At 30.5% G+C, this 16,747-nt stretch overlaps 5 protein-coding genes across 12 annotated transcripts; 3 read left to right on the forward strand and 2 right to left on the reverse strand.

The window, feature by feature from the left end:
* Positions 1 to 32: 32 nt before the first annotated feature.
* On the forward strand, positions 33 to 3,002 carry Deaf1 (deformed epidermal autoregulatory factor 1). Of its 2 annotated transcripts, none has more exons than XM_076900467.1 (4): positions 33 to 537; positions 1,245 to 1,736; positions 1,805 to 2,266; positions 2,333 to 3,002. In XM_076900467.1, exons 1-4 carry the CDS (start codon positions 271 to 273, stop codon positions 2,462 to 2,464), a joined length of 1,353 nt encoding a protein of 450 aa, XP_076756582.1. In that variant the 5' UTR covers positions 33 to 270; the 3' UTR covers positions 2,465 to 3,002. The 2 variants fall into 2 exon arrangements, with proteins under 2 accessions (XP_076756582.1, XP_076756581.1); XM_076900466.1 differs by having other exon boundaries at positions 37 to 537; positions 2,350 to 3,002.
* A 426-nt stretch (positions 3,003 to 3,428) lies between these two features.
* Wcd (U3 small nucleolar RNA-associated protein 18 homolog wicked) lies at positions 3,429 to 6,075 on the reverse strand. Its single transcript, XM_076900870.1, has 7 exons — positions 5,448 to 6,075; positions 5,192 to 5,362; positions 4,907 to 5,078; positions 4,655 to 4,840; positions 4,391 to 4,582; positions 4,131 to 4,299; positions 3,429 to 4,037 (listed from the first exon to the last, which is right to left on the reverse strand). The coding sequence occupies exons 1-7, from the start codon at positions 5,801 to 5,803 to the stop codon at positions 3,574 to 3,576; spliced, it is 1,710 nt and encodes a 569-aa protein (XP_076756985.1). The 5' UTR covers positions 5,804 to 6,075; the 3' UTR covers positions 3,429 to 3,573.
* Positions 5,580 to 14,682, reverse strand: LOC143427050 (sperm-associated antigen 6). Of its 6 annotated transcripts, none has more exons than XM_076900875.1 (11): positions 14,546 to 14,682; positions 13,673 to 13,808; positions 13,345 to 13,555; positions 13,094 to 13,272; positions 12,846 to 13,019; positions 12,628 to 12,780; positions 12,420 to 12,569; positions 12,187 to 12,345; positions 7,739 to 7,884; positions 6,588 to 6,784; positions 5,580 to 6,348 (listed from the first exon to the last, which is right to left on the reverse strand). In XM_076900875.1, exons 2-10 carry the CDS (start codon positions 13,781 to 13,783, stop codon positions 6,637 to 6,639), a joined length of 1,431 nt encoding a protein of 476 aa, XP_076756990.1. In that variant the 5' UTR covers positions 13,784 to 13,808; positions 14,546 to 14,682; the 3' UTR covers positions 5,580 to 6,348; positions 6,588 to 6,636. The 6 variants fall into 6 exon arrangements, with proteins under 6 accessions (XP_076756990.1, XP_076756989.1, XP_076756988.1 ...); XM_076900874.1 differs by lacking the exon at positions 14,546 to 14,682 and adding an exon at positions 14,105 to 14,299 and having other exon boundaries at positions 13,673 to 13,806; XM_076900873.1 differs by lacking the exon at positions 14,546 to 14,682 and adding an exon at positions 14,105 to 14,299 and having other exon boundaries at positions 13,673 to 13,935.
* Positions 6,972 to 12,167, forward strand: LOC143427054 (uncharacterized). Its single transcript, XM_076900881.1, has 3 exons — positions 6,972 to 7,308; positions 8,702 to 9,666; positions 10,511 to 12,167. The coding sequence occupies exons 2-3, from the start codon at positions 9,454 to 9,456 to the stop codon at positions 10,598 to 10,600; spliced, it is 303 nt and encodes a 100-aa protein (XP_076756996.1). The 5' UTR covers positions 6,972 to 7,308; positions 8,702 to 9,453; the 3' UTR covers positions 10,601 to 12,167.
* Positions 14,386 to 16,581, forward strand: LOC143427053 (uncharacterized). 2 transcript variants are annotated; one of them, XM_076900880.1, is made up of 6 exons: positions 14,387 to 14,695; positions 14,901 to 15,051; positions 15,123 to 15,287; positions 15,358 to 15,492; positions 15,578 to 15,712; positions 15,835 to 16,581. In XM_076900880.1, the coding sequence occupies exons 1-6, from the start codon at positions 14,433 to 14,435 to the stop codon at positions 15,916 to 15,918; spliced, it is 933 nt and encodes a 310-aa protein (XP_076756995.1). In that variant the 5' UTR covers positions 14,387 to 14,432; the 3' UTR covers positions 15,919 to 16,581. The 2 variants fall into 2 exon arrangements, with proteins under 2 accessions (XP_076756994.1, XP_076756995.1); XM_076900879.1 differs by having other exon boundaries at positions 14,386 to 14,695; positions 15,578 to 16,581.
* The last annotated feature ends 166 nt before the right edge of the window (positions 16,582 to 16,747 follow it).

The raw sequence follows: 16,747 nt of genomic DNA on the forward strand, positions 1-16,747 counted from the left end.
ATTATAGATTTATACATGTAATATCTATTCGAGGAGAAACGAGGACGATTTCCCAGCGAACTGCAAGAAAATGATAACGGTATGATTATATTGATGTCCGATCCGTTTGGCGACACCTTCAACTTCGATTCGATTGTGGTTAGCTTGGACGCGTGTCGAGTAAAACTCGAACTTGTGTGATCGCGAGTAATCGCAGGTAGCGAAGGACCGTGGCGCTGTGTTGAGTGTGCGCTGACGCCATAGTGTGTGCGAGAGGCGAGAACAGCCGAAATGGAGGAGAGTCAAACATCGGAAAGTGTCGCCGTGCTACCGGACATGTCCGAACCGTTGACGAGCGAGACCGAGGAGGCGTCTGCCCTAACGACCGAGCACGAGGCGCATCCCGTCGCCGTGACGGCGAGCGTCACTCCAGTACCGGGTGTTCCAGGTGTTCCTGGGGTTGGTGTACCGGTTTCTTTACCCGTTGGTTCTATCATCGGTGTAGCGAATTCGACCAACGGCACGACCTTCAACGTCATCACATCAGACCAATTGCAGGTACACCGAAACAACGGACTCCTCGTTGAGCTTCACCTCCTTTCGATACAATTCTACGTGTTCAGCATAGAACAGACTTTCTTACAATCCGTCAAGTTTCTTTGTTAAGAGTCACCGATAAACAAGGTGGAGTATCAGTGTACGTGTATACATGTAAATTGTAACTACGTGCATACCTGTGTACACAGTGTTAACGCGCTTACAGTGCGCTTGTCCATACATTGCAACACTGAACATTTGTTTCTTTTTGGACTACAATCACTCAGAGCTATACTTTTGGCTGCAACAAGCTCCTAGGTGCCAACAGTTAGTTTTAAGACAAATGTCTGTAAACATCACCCAATTAGATATCTTTTGGTGAATCAAAAATTGTTTCATTGATATTTAAAAGTTCAATATTTTTTTTCTTTCACCAGTGAAGATAATTCTACCGGAGCTGCATCGCATTTAAAGATACAACAGTAAAATTTGTCGAATATAAATGTAGCAATAGAAGATTTATTTATATGCACTGTATATAAAAACTCCTTGTATTCAGCAGTAGCTATGCTTGTCTTTAAAATATTCATCTGATTTTTATGTTTCATTTTAATAATGCAGATATGTGTACATGTGGAATAACTGTAATGTTAAAATGAATTAAATAATCTATGTTTAAATATATAGAAAGTTTTCATCTATTTATTAATTCCTTCTTTTGGTTTTAGTTACCTGGATCGGGCCAGTTTAAGCAGATGCTATGTGTGGATAATGGATTTATCTGTGAACCACGGCATGACAAGGATACAGATCCTTTACGTTGGAACGGTGAATTAAAAGCAACACATATAGTAATTCAAAACAGTACAGAAGAGGCAGAATCTGAACAGATTCATGTTTCTGCGACTAATACTCAACCAATATGCAGCTGGGCTGAATCAGCTAATTTAGCAGTATTACCTGTTAGATGTAAAAATACGAATGCAGATCTACATAAAAGTAGATTTGGATCTGGTGGAAGAGGAAGGTGTATCAAGCTTGGACAGAATTGGTACACGCCAAGCGAATTTGAAGCTCTCTGTGGGAGAGCATCCAGTAAAGACTGGAAACGGAGTATTCGATTCGGTGGTAGAAGTTTACAAACGTTGATCGACGAGCAAATTTTAAAGCCACACGCTACCTCTTGCACTTGCGCAGCATGTTGCGATGACGATAGTGCAGTTAGTACACCATGTTATTTAAAAATTCACGGCGTCGGTTTGCCTAGTATAACGTTTGTGTATTTCAGACAGGTCCTGTTAGACTATTTACACCATATAAACGTAGAAGGAGGGCCAGAGATACATCTGATGGAGAAACGCCGTCCCGAAAACTTAAAAGCGATAATTCACGCGATGGTAGTAACAACGATGAAAGTGATGGTGAAGTTGTCGTACCTGATAAAGAAGTATGGCCACAGTTTGTTTCAACGGACGGTTTAGTTGTACAACAGTCGCAAGATCAAGATACTGTTGTTCAAAATGTACATCAAACTGAAAATGGACAAACCGATGATGTATTTAAAAAGCTTGACGAAATGTCCAATAAAATGTTGAAATTGGCTTATGAATTTAGGCGTACTTTAGATGAAGCTAAGGAAGTAAATAGGCAACAAAGAAGAGAGCAAGCGTTAGTGGCACAATTAGGGGGTAGAGGGGATGTTATTGAAACTGTTGGTCTACAACCAGCATCAGATACTCACAATAAAAAGGTAAAGAATAATTATTAGTATAAACGAGTACTTTCTATTCATGTACCTGTTACTATTTCTTCACAGTATTTGCATATTTCCAGTGTGCCAACTGTAACAGAGAAGCATTTGCGGAATGCTCCTTATGTAGACGAACGCCTTATTGCTCTACATTTTGTCAACGCAAAGATTGGGCAGGTCATCAAGTGGAATGTGTAAGAGGTGCTGCAGAGACTGTAATGCTTATAGTAGAAAGTAGTAGTGGAGATACTAGTGCTCTTGCAACGACTGCTGGGGACCAATAGCTAGTGTTCCTAACACCTATTCACCAAAGGAATATAGACACTGAACAAACTAACATAGAAACTTCGACATTGAAGAAAGAGACAAAGACTTAAAAGAAAATTTGTTTAGTGACCAAATGGTCAAAAAGTTCTGTATATACTGTAGTAAATATTTTGTACGTACATAAGATAAAGTATAACAATATTAAGTGTACAAGTAAATTTACATGGAAGTTGAACTTTTTAAAAATCGAGATTCGAAATTATATTAAATATTAATGAAAAGATCATAAACCAAATAGTTATGTAAATAAACCACGACATGCGTGTGCATATGTACAACTATTATGTACCTTCCATATATATGTATATGGATGCACACACTTGCGTTTATAGACACACAGACACGTATATATTATATATTGTATCACACATGATAAAATATACTTCTATAAATAATTTTTTTTACAAAATTGGCCAAGGTGGTAATTGATCTTTTATAGATCTTATTTATATATATTGCCTCACTCTTTCCTTCCACAATTTATTAACATTATTTTTACTCATAAGATTTTTAAGAAATCTGTGCTTTTAAGTTTTTATCTTTTCGATACAAATACTATGAAAATATATTAAAAATAATAAAAAATTTTAATTTACATTTTATAAATATTTCTAAGTTATATATTTACATCTTCTGTTATGTATATTTGTAATTTTATAAGAATCAATGTTTTATGATAAAAACCATTCTATATAATTTAAAGGCAGTAATATCGTATTATTTGAAATAATGTAAGGAATTACTGCTATTATGATAGGAAATCAAAACAGGTGTTTTGTCAAATAAAAAATGTAGATTTGCTTTGTTTATATGCAAAGCACATAAAAAAAATATCTTCAACTATAAAATATACATCAACATTTATTTTTTAATACATCATTTCTAATGAAATCATATATGTCATCGATTTTCTTTTAGTTTCAATCTTCTTATTCGAAATTTTTAATGATATTATATGTAATTTATGAAATGTTAGTAATCTAATAATTTCCATAATGTTTTAATCTGTATAGCATGGCATTACTTGACTTATTAGAAATTGCTAAATAACCACTACCTGGTGAAAAATCAATGGCTTCCGGCAGTGATATAGTTGTTTGAAATGAGGGAAAATTCGAAAAGACAGTAAAAGATGGCAAATGTAACATTTTAAATGCATTATGCTTTTTGTTTGAAGCCATTGCTAAGATTTCAGAATAAGGATTAAACTTTAAACTGGTAATTGATGTTACAAAATTTAAAACAATTTTCAAAGGGGCTGGACTCTGATTCTGTAACACTGTTTTAGTATCATACAAATTAACTACACCTTCTTTACTACCTGTTGCTAAAAATTGACCATTTGGAGACATCGCAATAGAGGTACAAGACAAACATCCATCATCTACAGCTCGATGAATGCATACACGATTACTTACATCCCAAATATACATTTCATTGCTGTCTTCAGTTGATCAAAGGAAAATAAAAAATTAAATTAAATTAAGCATAAACAAGATTGAATATAAACTACTAATTACTTATAGAAGGAACTTACCACCATGTGTAACAAGTGTTTTACTATCTGGCGTAAAGGATAATGCTCTACACTTGGCATTCATTTTCAAAGTACCAATAAGTTCTTTAGATGAAGCTGTTAACAAGAAAATTTCACCTAGCCGTCCACAAAGTGCTAATAATTTTCCATCAGGAGATACTTCATATTTCTAATTAATTTAAAAATCTTGTTTTTTCATAGAAATTAGACAATTACTATAAAAGTAGTGACTGCTTAGTTTTAAAAATACTTTTTCTAACCTGCATATTAGTAACCCCATGTGGTAATTGTATTCTATATGTTTTTCCACTTATTAAATTGTAAGAATGACAATGTGCATAATACTGCGAACCAACCAGTACTTCTGTACCATCTCTCAAAAATTTTGCTGCACTAATAGGAAACTTTTTATATTGCATTGTATGCAATTTATTATTTTCAATACCATCTACCTGTAATTATACCATATTTCCATAAATTTCCTATAATACAAATGGAAATATAATTAACATTTACGCATTTACCTGAAAAAGGGACAAAACTCCAGATGTACCAGCAACCAAGGCTACAGTAGAGGATGGATGAAATTCAACACTTGATACAATGGGTCCTTCTGTATGTGTTTGTCTATTAATTGCTGTCATTGGTTTTATATCAATTATGTTTTTTGGCAAACTTTTTTCATTTCTTTTTTCCAAATGACAACTATGCTAAATGAATAGAAGGAAAAATTTAAACCTAAAGACCAAAAGGTTATCGAAAATAATCTTTAGTACCTTTAATATTTCTACGTCTAGGTCATCAAAGTCTTGATCGATTGTTTTAGATTCAGCCCATTTTGGAGTACCTACAACTCGCTTGTATTTGTTAACTAAATAATCTTTATATAACTTTTCTGGCACATCTTCTGCAATTTTACGATTTTGTGCTTTTGCTGCATCCTCGACGCTAGTAAAACATGCAATTCACATGATTAATTTTCAAGTAATATGTGTTAGTTAAACATGATATTCTTTCCTATTGCTAAATAATTATTCTTTTGTATAATTTGATATACATACGAATATCGAACATCATCTTCATCTATCCATGCCACTTTTTTCGAATCTTTATTTACATCATCGATACTAATATTTTTTTCAGTTTTATTTGTATCTGATGTAACCAAATTTTCATCATCTGTTAAATTGTTTATAACATCACTCGGATCACCAAATACGATTCTTTCCAATCTGTATTAAGCGAAGAGAAGAAACATATTAGAAATTACATAAATTATAGATTAAAACACTTTTGATATTATTGTCGCAGTGATACCTGGACTCTTCTTTAGGATCATATTTAGTTTGGCGCTTCTTCTTCAAAGGTGCAGTAAATTTTTTATTATACAATGCTTTCGAAGGGTCACGTTTCTTTGTAAACATTTCATTTGTTACTTGTTTATCTCTCAAGTTGGTTTTCTTCACGAGTGCAGTAAATTTTTTTGTGTACAATGCTTTCGACGGGTTACGCTTCTTTGTCAATGCTTCATTTGTTACTCGTTTACTTTTTAAATTGGTTTTCTTCATGGGTACATTTAATTTTTTATTGTACACTGCTTTCGAAGGGTTACGTCCCTTTGTAAACGTTTCATTTGTTATTTCTGGTTTATTTTTTGACTTAGTTCTCTTCATAGCGAAATAATTTTTATACTTTACTTAACACAATTCACAACGCAATTTTATTTACACACGTTCAGTCTTTCGTAACCTAACAATTTTCAGTGAATTATTCAGTCAACACTACTTTCTATGTAACTGTTTAGAAAACTGCACACAAATATTATCAAATTACAGATATTAAAAATAATACCAAAATTATATATCGAAAATATTTCAATTATATTTTGATGTTGTTGAATTGCAGTATATTATTAAGTATGCGTTACATATTACGTGACACGTGCGTTTGATCTGTCATTGGTTCATTTCTCGTCGAATAAAGGATCGTACTTATTTATTTGTAATAAACACGATAATTTCTAAGCATAATATCGCATAACCATTTAAAATAAAGTGCAAAAATTGTAATAAAAACCTATTTCAATATATTATTGGTCATTCTTAACAAATTGGTCACTATTAAAAGCAAATCGTTAAGAAAAATGTTGGGGTTGAGTGAAAACAATTTTGAGGAGCCCCTCTTCCAGTGCGTATTTTAAAGTCTTAACTCTACCTTTCTAAAAAGTCATGTCGATTAATTGTATTTTACTTCGTACAGTGAATAAATCGAATGCTTATAATTATATAAATTGCACTAGAAATAGCACCTACTGTAAATATCTTTCTCCAGTGTAACAAATATATTTTCGAGGACGCAAAAAATCGTGGGAAATTTTGTTTAAAAAAATTTTAAAAAATTTATTCGATAATATCTTTTAAACGATTACTTTCGTTTCCTCTTGAGTAACGTGCGTACATATTCTATCACGGGTTACATCGGATTTACGATCGTGACAAATACTAATTTAACCCTCTTCGTTGAAAGATGACAGCGAAGATTTAGAATCAATATCAGACGACAAGTGTTCTTCCATCGCAAATAAAGAAGGGCATTTCGGTTGATACTGTTCTACAGCTTCCAGAAGACTGTTCGGATATCCAGGAGAATAATATCTAAAATCAGAATGTAAACTATAAAGTGAAGTAACAGCACCAAAAAGTTCGTAATCTAACAGGAAAGAACGAGAAACATTTTAATGATACAATTCAAACAATAAATAATAAGCAAAAAATATGTTCATTTATAAACTGACAAGGTTTAATTAACACAAAACGAAGTGAATACGAAAATTACATTTAGAGAGATCGACAAAGTTAATCCAACGTTCTATTAAACTATCGATGATAAATCTAAGTAAAACGCTTTGAATTACTCAACTGAATTACCATACAACGATTATAAAAGTCATCGAGTTCGCGTAATATTATTGATCCATTAAAATCCAAGTTTATATTTTTCCAATGCGATCAGCTGTGACAACATGGCGGTCATGCCGTATATTACCTGCCCGATTTAAATTAAGACACGCGATCCAGAAACGGAGCAGCAGTTATTTGCATTCACTACTCGTGTAAACGACTGTGAGAAGACTGGACTTTTTCCTCGACAAGGCAACTCACGTTTCCGACTTCCCTCAGTAAGTAAATCTTTACTGGGGTTATGTCAAAAGCAACTAGTGTTTTCTTTTTTTTATAATTATCCGCTCTTACTATCTTGTTTATATGCATTATAATTCTACGCATACGCGCACCAGTACTTTAATTAATTTCTCGAGGAAGAATTTGTTTATCAACGAGGAAAAACTATTTTTGAAACAGCACAACGCATTAGGTAATCATACACTTTGATGAAATGATTTTAATAATTCGAAAATAATAAAATATAGTCTTGTGTAATAATTTCTGGATTATAGTTATTGCATGTTATTGTTCAGACATCGTACACATTCGTTAGTGTACGAATAAATTTCTTACAAATATTTTTCGAACAAAACATCAACGATATTCATATCTATAATTCCTTTCGATTGAAATAATATTCAAAAGAAATGTATAACTAGAAACAACCTGACAATTTCTTCTGGAAAACAGCAATTGATAATCTGTATATATTCTGAAAGCATTGAACCAGGCTCAGCATAGATTTCTTGTACTTTTTTTAAACCACCAGATGTTACAAATAATCTTCTCGCTCGGGCATCGTATGGTAAAATCTACGTAAGAAGAAAAAATAATGAGGGAAACTGAACTAGAAATACTTTGAACGCTGTCCTATATAAATGTTACCATTGTACCATATGCATGTGTAGGTGGCAACAGAAACATTATTAGCAATCAGTTTGCATGTTGCAATGCACCTAAGAATAAGGCTTCTGAAACCTGACCTACACACTCTTTAAATGTAGTTGCCTAAAGAAAACTTATATTCTTAAATATTATTAATTCTACAAAGAACTGAAATTGCTGAAACATTGTTATTTTCTATACATAATATTATGATTTTGAAGAAAAACGATACTATGTTAAAAATTTATTAGAAAATATACGGGATTTTAAATCATTTGTAACATATAACGCACATTAATCTCTGAATTTTGTAGTTCTAAACATTTTGAATGCGTAAATCGTAAAAATAACAAATTTCAATTGTTGTATTTTCACATAATATTTGTAATAGTATCGGATGAAATATCTCGCTTAATTTGGCTCTTTAATTAATTTATTCAATAAAACGATCGAAATGCTATTTTCTGCAACGCTATATATATGTGTGTATATATTAGAAATACATTATACACATATATCGTGCGCAACGCATGTTTACCGAAGCCAAATCTGTCCACTTTTCCATCTTCCTTTGCTACCAAAAATATCTCATTTTCGAAAACAAAATTCCAGAACAAACTCGTGGGCATAACGTGTTTGTTACAAGTTCTTTCAGCATTTAAAATGAATTTTAATCTTTATAAGCAATATTATTAGATTTTGTAATGTAACGAGAATTATATACGAATTATTTCAATTTTTCAGCCGATTCAGTGTGACATTAAAGATCGGCCGCTAAAGAAACGGAAAAGGAAGGATTTTCAGGGCTGCTTTTTTGATAATCATCTTCAGAGCTAATCTTCAGAGCTATTGCTGTTTATCTTTTCTATTATAAGATATAATTTTTTAATCAAATTTAATCTGGAGCAATTTCCGCATGTTAAAAGCAGACTTTCAATTTTTGAAACATTTTTAAATAATGTGTTAGAAAAAAAAAAAGAAAAAGGAATAATACATAAACATGTACATAACTGTGTATAAGAGAAACATGAAAAAAAGATTGAAGTACTAAGTAATACGTAAAGAAAGCTTGAAAAATACAACGATTCTAATAAGATAGTTGAAAGATAAAAATCAAGATTGAATTATTACAATTAGAAGATAACACATGACAGATGCCTTAAAGTTCAAATATACAGCAACATAAGTGATAAAAGAAGATGATATCAATGTATGCAAAAGCTAAATTGTGCTGTGTACCAAATAATGCTGTCCCTAAGATACCTAGCAAATATTTCTGATATGAAGTACTAAATAAAAGTCTGTCATTTATAAGAAGTCAACTTGTCGTAAAATCGTTCAGTATAATCGCAGAAGTTTTACAGATCAGATGTAAAATGAACTTTACATAATTGCTACAATTAAGCATAGTAGAGTATATGTTAATTGTTGTAAAACGTCGATAGTTAAAACTCTAATTTGACGTTAAATAGGAAAGTGGGATATTAAAAATAGACATGATAAACAACCAACATTGTGTCATTCTTAATTCTGGGGAGACCACCAGCTACCACCAGCCGGTCTCTGCAAAGCCGTCTGTTGTTTCAGTATCAAGCATAGATTCTGATGTAAGTGATAGAAGAGATGTACGCGAAGAACTTTACGCTGGAATCTTCAGAAGACACAGGAAGACCATACTCGTATTAGGCAGTTTTCTCAAAATGTTAAGGGTGAATAGAAACATGAACAATTATGCTAGTATTAAACCTAATGACGACAATGATGAATAAAACAATGATTTTGTTGCATGAATGAAATAGTAGATTAAGTCTAATTTTTTATATTGAAAATAATTAAACCGGTCCTATATATATTATTGCTTTGTAAACAAAAATTAAACGTTAATTTAATTATATTAACTATTGCAATTAATATGATTTAATTATTTAAAAACAATTTTGTACATGTGATAATTATATCTTTTTAATGGAAGCTTATCTTACGTAAGATATCGTTCTTGATAAATATTTATCTTTCGGTTACATGGAAATATCATGTTTTATGTTGGAATTTGTTTGCTATAATGACTATATACTTTTGTAAATTTATGTTTGCTGGTGTGACTTTAAACACCTTAAGATCAAAAGAACATATGAATCTATCTGTACGTAGCTTTTGTAACACTACTCATTGGTAGAAGACATTTAAGCGTCATTTGTACTGATAAATCTGGAAGGTCTTGTGTTAGTTTTAATTGTAAAAATTCCAGCACAAAAATTATCATGCGTCATATTTTTTTTACAAAGCAACACTTTTTAATTAACATATAAAATACTGTATGTCAGTTAAAAAAGATTCCAATTATTGTTATGTATTATTTTACTTTAATAGCACTTTGCTTTCTAATAAAAGAAAGAAATTAATTTTTTTCTCACAACACATTACTAAATAAGTTATTTAAGATATATTAAAGTACTAAGATATAAAAGCAATTAATCATTTATCTGCATTATCAAATAATTTTGTTATAACTGTAATGGTATAACATAATTTTGTTTCTTTCTCATTTTTCAGAAATGCTTGGACAGATTGCATGCTCTGAACCGAGTATATGCCTTAATTGCTTTACACTTTGAAACTGTCATGCAACAAAAGTTTTGGTGAAACCAAGAAATTTACATTATTTTAACATGTCTTTGTTTTAGTTTAATCCAAGTAGTTTTCATGATTTAATATTTATCAGATTTTACATTCAATTAATTTCAGAAGGATGTATCATAACTCGTATTGCACTTGAGACTGCTTTCTATTATGTACTTTAATCTGTATCTTGTTCTTTTTCTTAATTTTTACTTAAAATAGAGTTTGCTAGAATGTTTGAATATGAAAAACCGTATGCGGTGCGGAAAAACAAAAATAACAATATTTAAAACAAAGTGAAAGTAACTACTACTGCCGATCATATAAGTGTATTTCTTTATTTAAGTTTATATATAGAGAAAAAAAAAATGATGATGCAAATGCCAGATGAGAATCAGTAACATCTCTTTTGGAATGCAATAGCATTTATTATCAGTGCTACGATTCATAAGTTTAATTTTTATCAAAATTCTAATTCAGTAACAAAAATATCAAGAACTTTATATTAACTTATTAGAGAACAGAAATATCAAATTAATGCCTTACGGATTGATAGTTTCATAAATTTTCACACATCACTAGTAACTAACTTCTTATAACTTATAATTTAATGGTCTTTGTCATTTATATCTACAATTTTTGTACTACTGGTCTCTTTATATCAAATACTGCCATTAGAAGATACATACGAGTACGTAATAAAATTAGGTGCAAATAGAATAGCTTGACGGAAAGTATGTTTAAATGTTTAAAATTGCAATTAAAATTTTTAAGTAAGAAACACTTAATGATCCAATCATCTTTATATCTTAGCCGAACCATTTATTGTCGTAAGACTGAGAAATGTGCTTTTTCAAAATATCATATGTGCCATAATAATTATAGGCAAGCATTAAAAATAAAAAATGAAAAAAATTCAAATTATCTTGTGCAGTTATAGATTTTTCACTTTCTGTCAATTGACTGTAAAAGAAGTGCAATGACATACAGCATATCGGGGCTTCTTTATAATGAATATATATGGCATTTGATACTATGTTAATCAAAATCAAGTTGAAAAGCTATGCTATCTTTAAATACTGAAAACTTTAAAAAATGAATTATACAGGTAATGAATGACCTATTGTATCGCTTATATATCAGAATGATGTCATGAAATTGAAATTTTTTATTGTTAAAATGCTGTTTATAAGATAATAGTTTTTATGTGATAAGAAAACTTATCTTAATACAATTGCTTGACCAATTTTTCAGTAGTGCAACACTAGGTAGCTTAATAATGTTCTGTGCATATACATAAATAATTGTATATTAGGCAATTGTGTCGAGAGACATAAAATTATCATAAAAGAATAATTTTATATAATAATATATTTTGTTGTTTAAATCAAATTTATTGTATATTTTTGTTTTATATAACTTATCTCATTCTATGTATGTGATAAATAATAAACAGTAAACGTCATAGTTTAATCAAAAGTTATGATAAAAGTACTATTTTAGTTACTGTGCTGTTAAGTTTCAACTTGTAAATTTTATGTACAACTTGTAAAGAATATGTATAAAGTAAAAAATTACATATAAGTCAGAATATTATATGTATCCCTTACCTTACTAAATTGTCCTAGTACGTATTTTAGAATATTTGGTGGCGAATCATGCAACAAAGCTTCCAAAGCTTCGATACACATACATCGTTGTAGTACTTGTTTAAGTGTTGTGTTACACTTTGCTTTGAGATCTTCTGAACTAGTTGGATTATTGTAAAGCTGAAAACGAACTATAAAATATTAATGATGAACGATTAAAAGCAATATGATGTAAAGAAATGTCTACAACATACCTGTAATAACTTTGGAAGTATATTTGCAATTGCAACTGCTTTTGCATGTTCTGATGTATGTTTGCCAATTTGACCAATTGTCCATACAATAACGGCAAGTGTGTGATCATCATCTTCCTCGTATAATATAGTAGATAGACGAGCAATTGCCTGGAACAAATGTTCTTATTTTTTTATATATTTTAACAGTACTATCGAAATATCATACATTGGATCCTACAACTGCAATAGCTAATTGATTTGAGTGCCCAGCAATATATCCAATTGCCATTATTGCTGGTAACCTAACTGTTAATTTTGAGGTACTAATTAATTCAATGAGTGCACCAGTACCACCAATATTCACAATAAGCTGAGCCATCTAAAAGAAAATATAATAATAAGAATAGAATATATTGAAAATAAGATAAAATTTAATCGCTTTACTTCCAATGTATGTTTACAAATTTCCCTGATCAGCATTGCAGCAGCCTTAGCAACACACTCATCGGGATGTGCCATATGTACAAGTACATCAGGAAGAATTTCAGTTTCAATGATAGCTTCTGCTAACTGTACAGTGTGTTTAGCTATACTGCTTAAGGCCAAAAGAACTTGACGCTATGTATATTATTAATAAATAGAATATTATATTACAAAATCAATTACAAAATCAATTTGGTACAATATATTACCTTTAACTTGGTATCAGGATTAGACAATGCCTTTGCAAGGAAAGGAATAGCTCCTGCGTTAACAACAGTTTCAGCAAGATCACTATCATGTTTGCTTATATCAAATAAGGCTGATGCGCTAATCTGTTTTAAACATAATTCAGGTTCTTGCAAGCACAAAACCAGAAGCGGTACAGCTCCTGAAAATGATGCAATTAACGTACAATTAAATGGAATACTGGTGGAATTTATCTACTTAGTAACAAATGTACCTGCGTCAACTACAGTTTGGGCTAAGTTCTTGTTATGCCTAGCAATATATCCTAATGCCCAGGCAGCTGCTTCCTTAACACCAGAATCAAAATCTTCTAAACAAATTACTATAGTATCCAAACCATTACTTTGAATTACCATAGATGCTAATTCTGCGGAATGTCTAGCAATTGCACGCAAGACCAATAGAGCTGCTTTCTTATAAAATTTCTGCAACAAATGTACTTCAATATTCTTATAATTTACTTGATGCATTTCAAAATACAATAAATTCTACTTAAAAGAAAAAAAAACATCTTTTTACGACTAAAATGCTTACATCCATACATTTTGTTTAACGATATTCTTCAACAATTGGGGTAAAATATCCATTCTTACGACAGCCTGTGCTAATCGATAATTGTTATTAGCAATTTTTCCTAAAGCTATGGCAGCCATATGCTGAATGGATGGAACAGGATCCGTTAGCAAAGGGCACAAGAGATTCAAAACCCCAGCTGCTTCTAAACATTCTATAGTGTTTGATTTTGACGCAAAATCAGCAATGGATTGAACAAAGAATAAGCGGGCCTTTTGGTACTGATCAAAGACTATAAATGCACAACAATTGTTAATATTAACGTTATCCAACATACAATAATTATTTTGGAAATTATTAAAATGTAACAATCAGTTTTTTCTTGTCTTATGCCTAATTTCGAAAAACGACACTGCTAAATTTCATTACAAAATATATTAATAATATTCGAAGGATTGTACCTTGTAAAATTGAACGTGCCGTCATTTTTCTTTAATGCCAATTTTTTAACGTGCACGTAATATGAACGTTTACAATACCGTTTTATACCGTTCAATCGTAGAAAACTATCATATGTTTGAAAACGAAAAACTACCGCCCCTCGCATACTATGCGATATATAGCGATTTCATAAACAAAAATAAACAGATGTTTGATCGAATGTACAGACAGAATGTAGCAGAATAAAAGGGGTACGCATCCATATAAATGTATAATAGATACGTATCTGTACAACTATACTAATAAAACATTTTTCATTTGATACAAAGTAATTGTTTATGCTGAAAAATGACCGATGATTTATTGTCGAAAGAGAAAGGATTTCGTCAGCTGAACAAGGAACTTGAGCAGAAGGCGCACAATTTGATGAAGAAAATAGATTGTGTCATTAGCACTTACAGTAGTACGAAAAAAAATCATGTACACATTACCAGAGAAAAAATAGATCGTTCAAAAAATTTAACAACGCAAGATAAAGATAACTCTTGTGTTTCGGTTAAACGAAACTCATCTTTGCCACACATTTTCGATCAATCAGCAACTTTAAAATCGTAAGTAAGGAAAAGTTGCAACTGTTTAGTCTTGGGATAAAAACATTTCAATAATTTTAATTTTTCATAAACTTTTTCATAAAAAAGAATGTACTAAAATTTCGAACAAACCTTTATAATCTTGATCTTATTTTCTCCTTTTGTATATAAAATAGTGATCAAAGAAACTGTGATTATAACAAATACCTTTAATATTATTTATAAGCAGTAGAAATATAGGAGTGCAAGAGGAACAAACGGATGAAGCTTTCAACAAATTAAACGTAGCGAATAAAACTATTGTTAATACTCTTAAAGCTAAAATAGATATGTTACAAAATGAGTTACAAACATTGCGAACTGAATATAAAAAGAAGGTATCACAATTCATACAGACACAAGATTGATTATATTCGAACAGTTTTTATATAATTGTGTTATATTTTAGTGCGATACTTGTAAGGATTTAGAGTGTGAAAATAAAAAATTCGATATTAAGTTAAGGACAGATATAGAAACTTTGAAAGAAACAATTGTAAAACTAGAAAACAGTAATAAGGCATTACAATGTGATTCACAGGAACTAAACACAGAAAATGCAATGTTAAAAAAAGTATAAGCTAATAGTAGATGTAATTAAACTTATCATTTCATTACATATTCATAAGTGATATCTTTAACAGGATTTAGATAAACTTCAGAAGCAGATAAAAGTAACGAATCAACAATCAAATACTTGTACTATGAGATTAAATAGGTCTTTAGAAAATAATGATAAACTAAAAAATGCACTTAAATATTCTGAAATAAGAGAAAAGGTATAGCTCATGGAAATAAATGATATTAGCTAGAACATTTTGCATATACCATTTTAAATTGTTGTTCCGCTCTATGCTTCCACAGGAACTAAAGACTCAAATGAGAAAACTACAAGAGGATAAAAGATTGACAGTTAACAATTTAGGAAAACAACTTTCAGAATTAATACAAGTATTTAAAAAACAAATGTTGATCGTAGATAACTTAAAAAAGCAAAATGTATGTATATATTTTATCTCTTTCGCACAAAATTATATACATAATCAAAATACGTACACAGTTTATATAAACGCTCGTTATTTAAATTATATATATATATATACGTACAAATACACGCTTAGGCATGCTTAGTGGCAATTGGACAGCTGAAATTCACAGAAGAAGATTTCTCAAGATTATTGGATCAGAAACCTGAAAATATATAACATATTGTATATAAAACATTTATTAAATGACTACTGCAATTTATACATTGCGAATGCTGAAATAGCTTCATTTCATAGCCATACATTTTATACAATTTTTATGTTACATGCCATGATCCTTAATAATATCTTTTACGAAAAAACTGCATTCCTCTTCAGTACATCACCTGTCACGAATTATGAAATCTGTTAGCTTTGTGACTAATAATAATATGTTCACAATGTAAACAGATATAATATAAAATATTGGACTGAAATATGGAAAATATAAACATTGGTTACTATGGAAATCATTAGCTTTAAAGAGTAACATACTGTAAAATTACAATTTGATGTACAACCAATTTCCATTGCAACTAAGAACTGATTTTTATTTAAAATAATTTTCAACAACTCGCACACTTTATTTACACTTAAGTCCTATTTTGTGCATAAAAATAAGATTAATAATGGTGAACTTCTCTTGGTTAGTAGTACACGTACAAAAATTCACAAAATTAATTGATAGCATCTTAAAGACTTAGTAATCGATCGCCCCAGAAAACATCGGTTATTTTTTATCGAATGACTTTACAGACTTTTATTTTATATTTTTACTTAAACAATGTACATACCATCGCAAATTTTTTAGGCTTATAAAAGTAACTTGTATTTGTAATCGAGATACTACCACTTGAAATTAATTGAATAATGTCAAGTGTCACAAAAGAATGAACAAAGATAATACATATGTATATTCGCATTCTCGCTTTAAGAACTTTTGCATAATATTATTTTTTTTTAGTGTGTCACTGTTTGAATCCACAATATGTTTTCTGTTTAATAAAAT

This window comes from Xylocopa sonorina, chromosome 9 (assembly GCF_050948175.1).
Source record: "Xylocopa sonorina isolate GNS202 chromosome 9, iyXylSono1_principal, whole genome shotgun sequence".
NCBI lineage: Eukaryota > Metazoa > Arthropoda > Insecta > Hymenoptera > Apidae > Xylocopa > Xylocopa sonorina.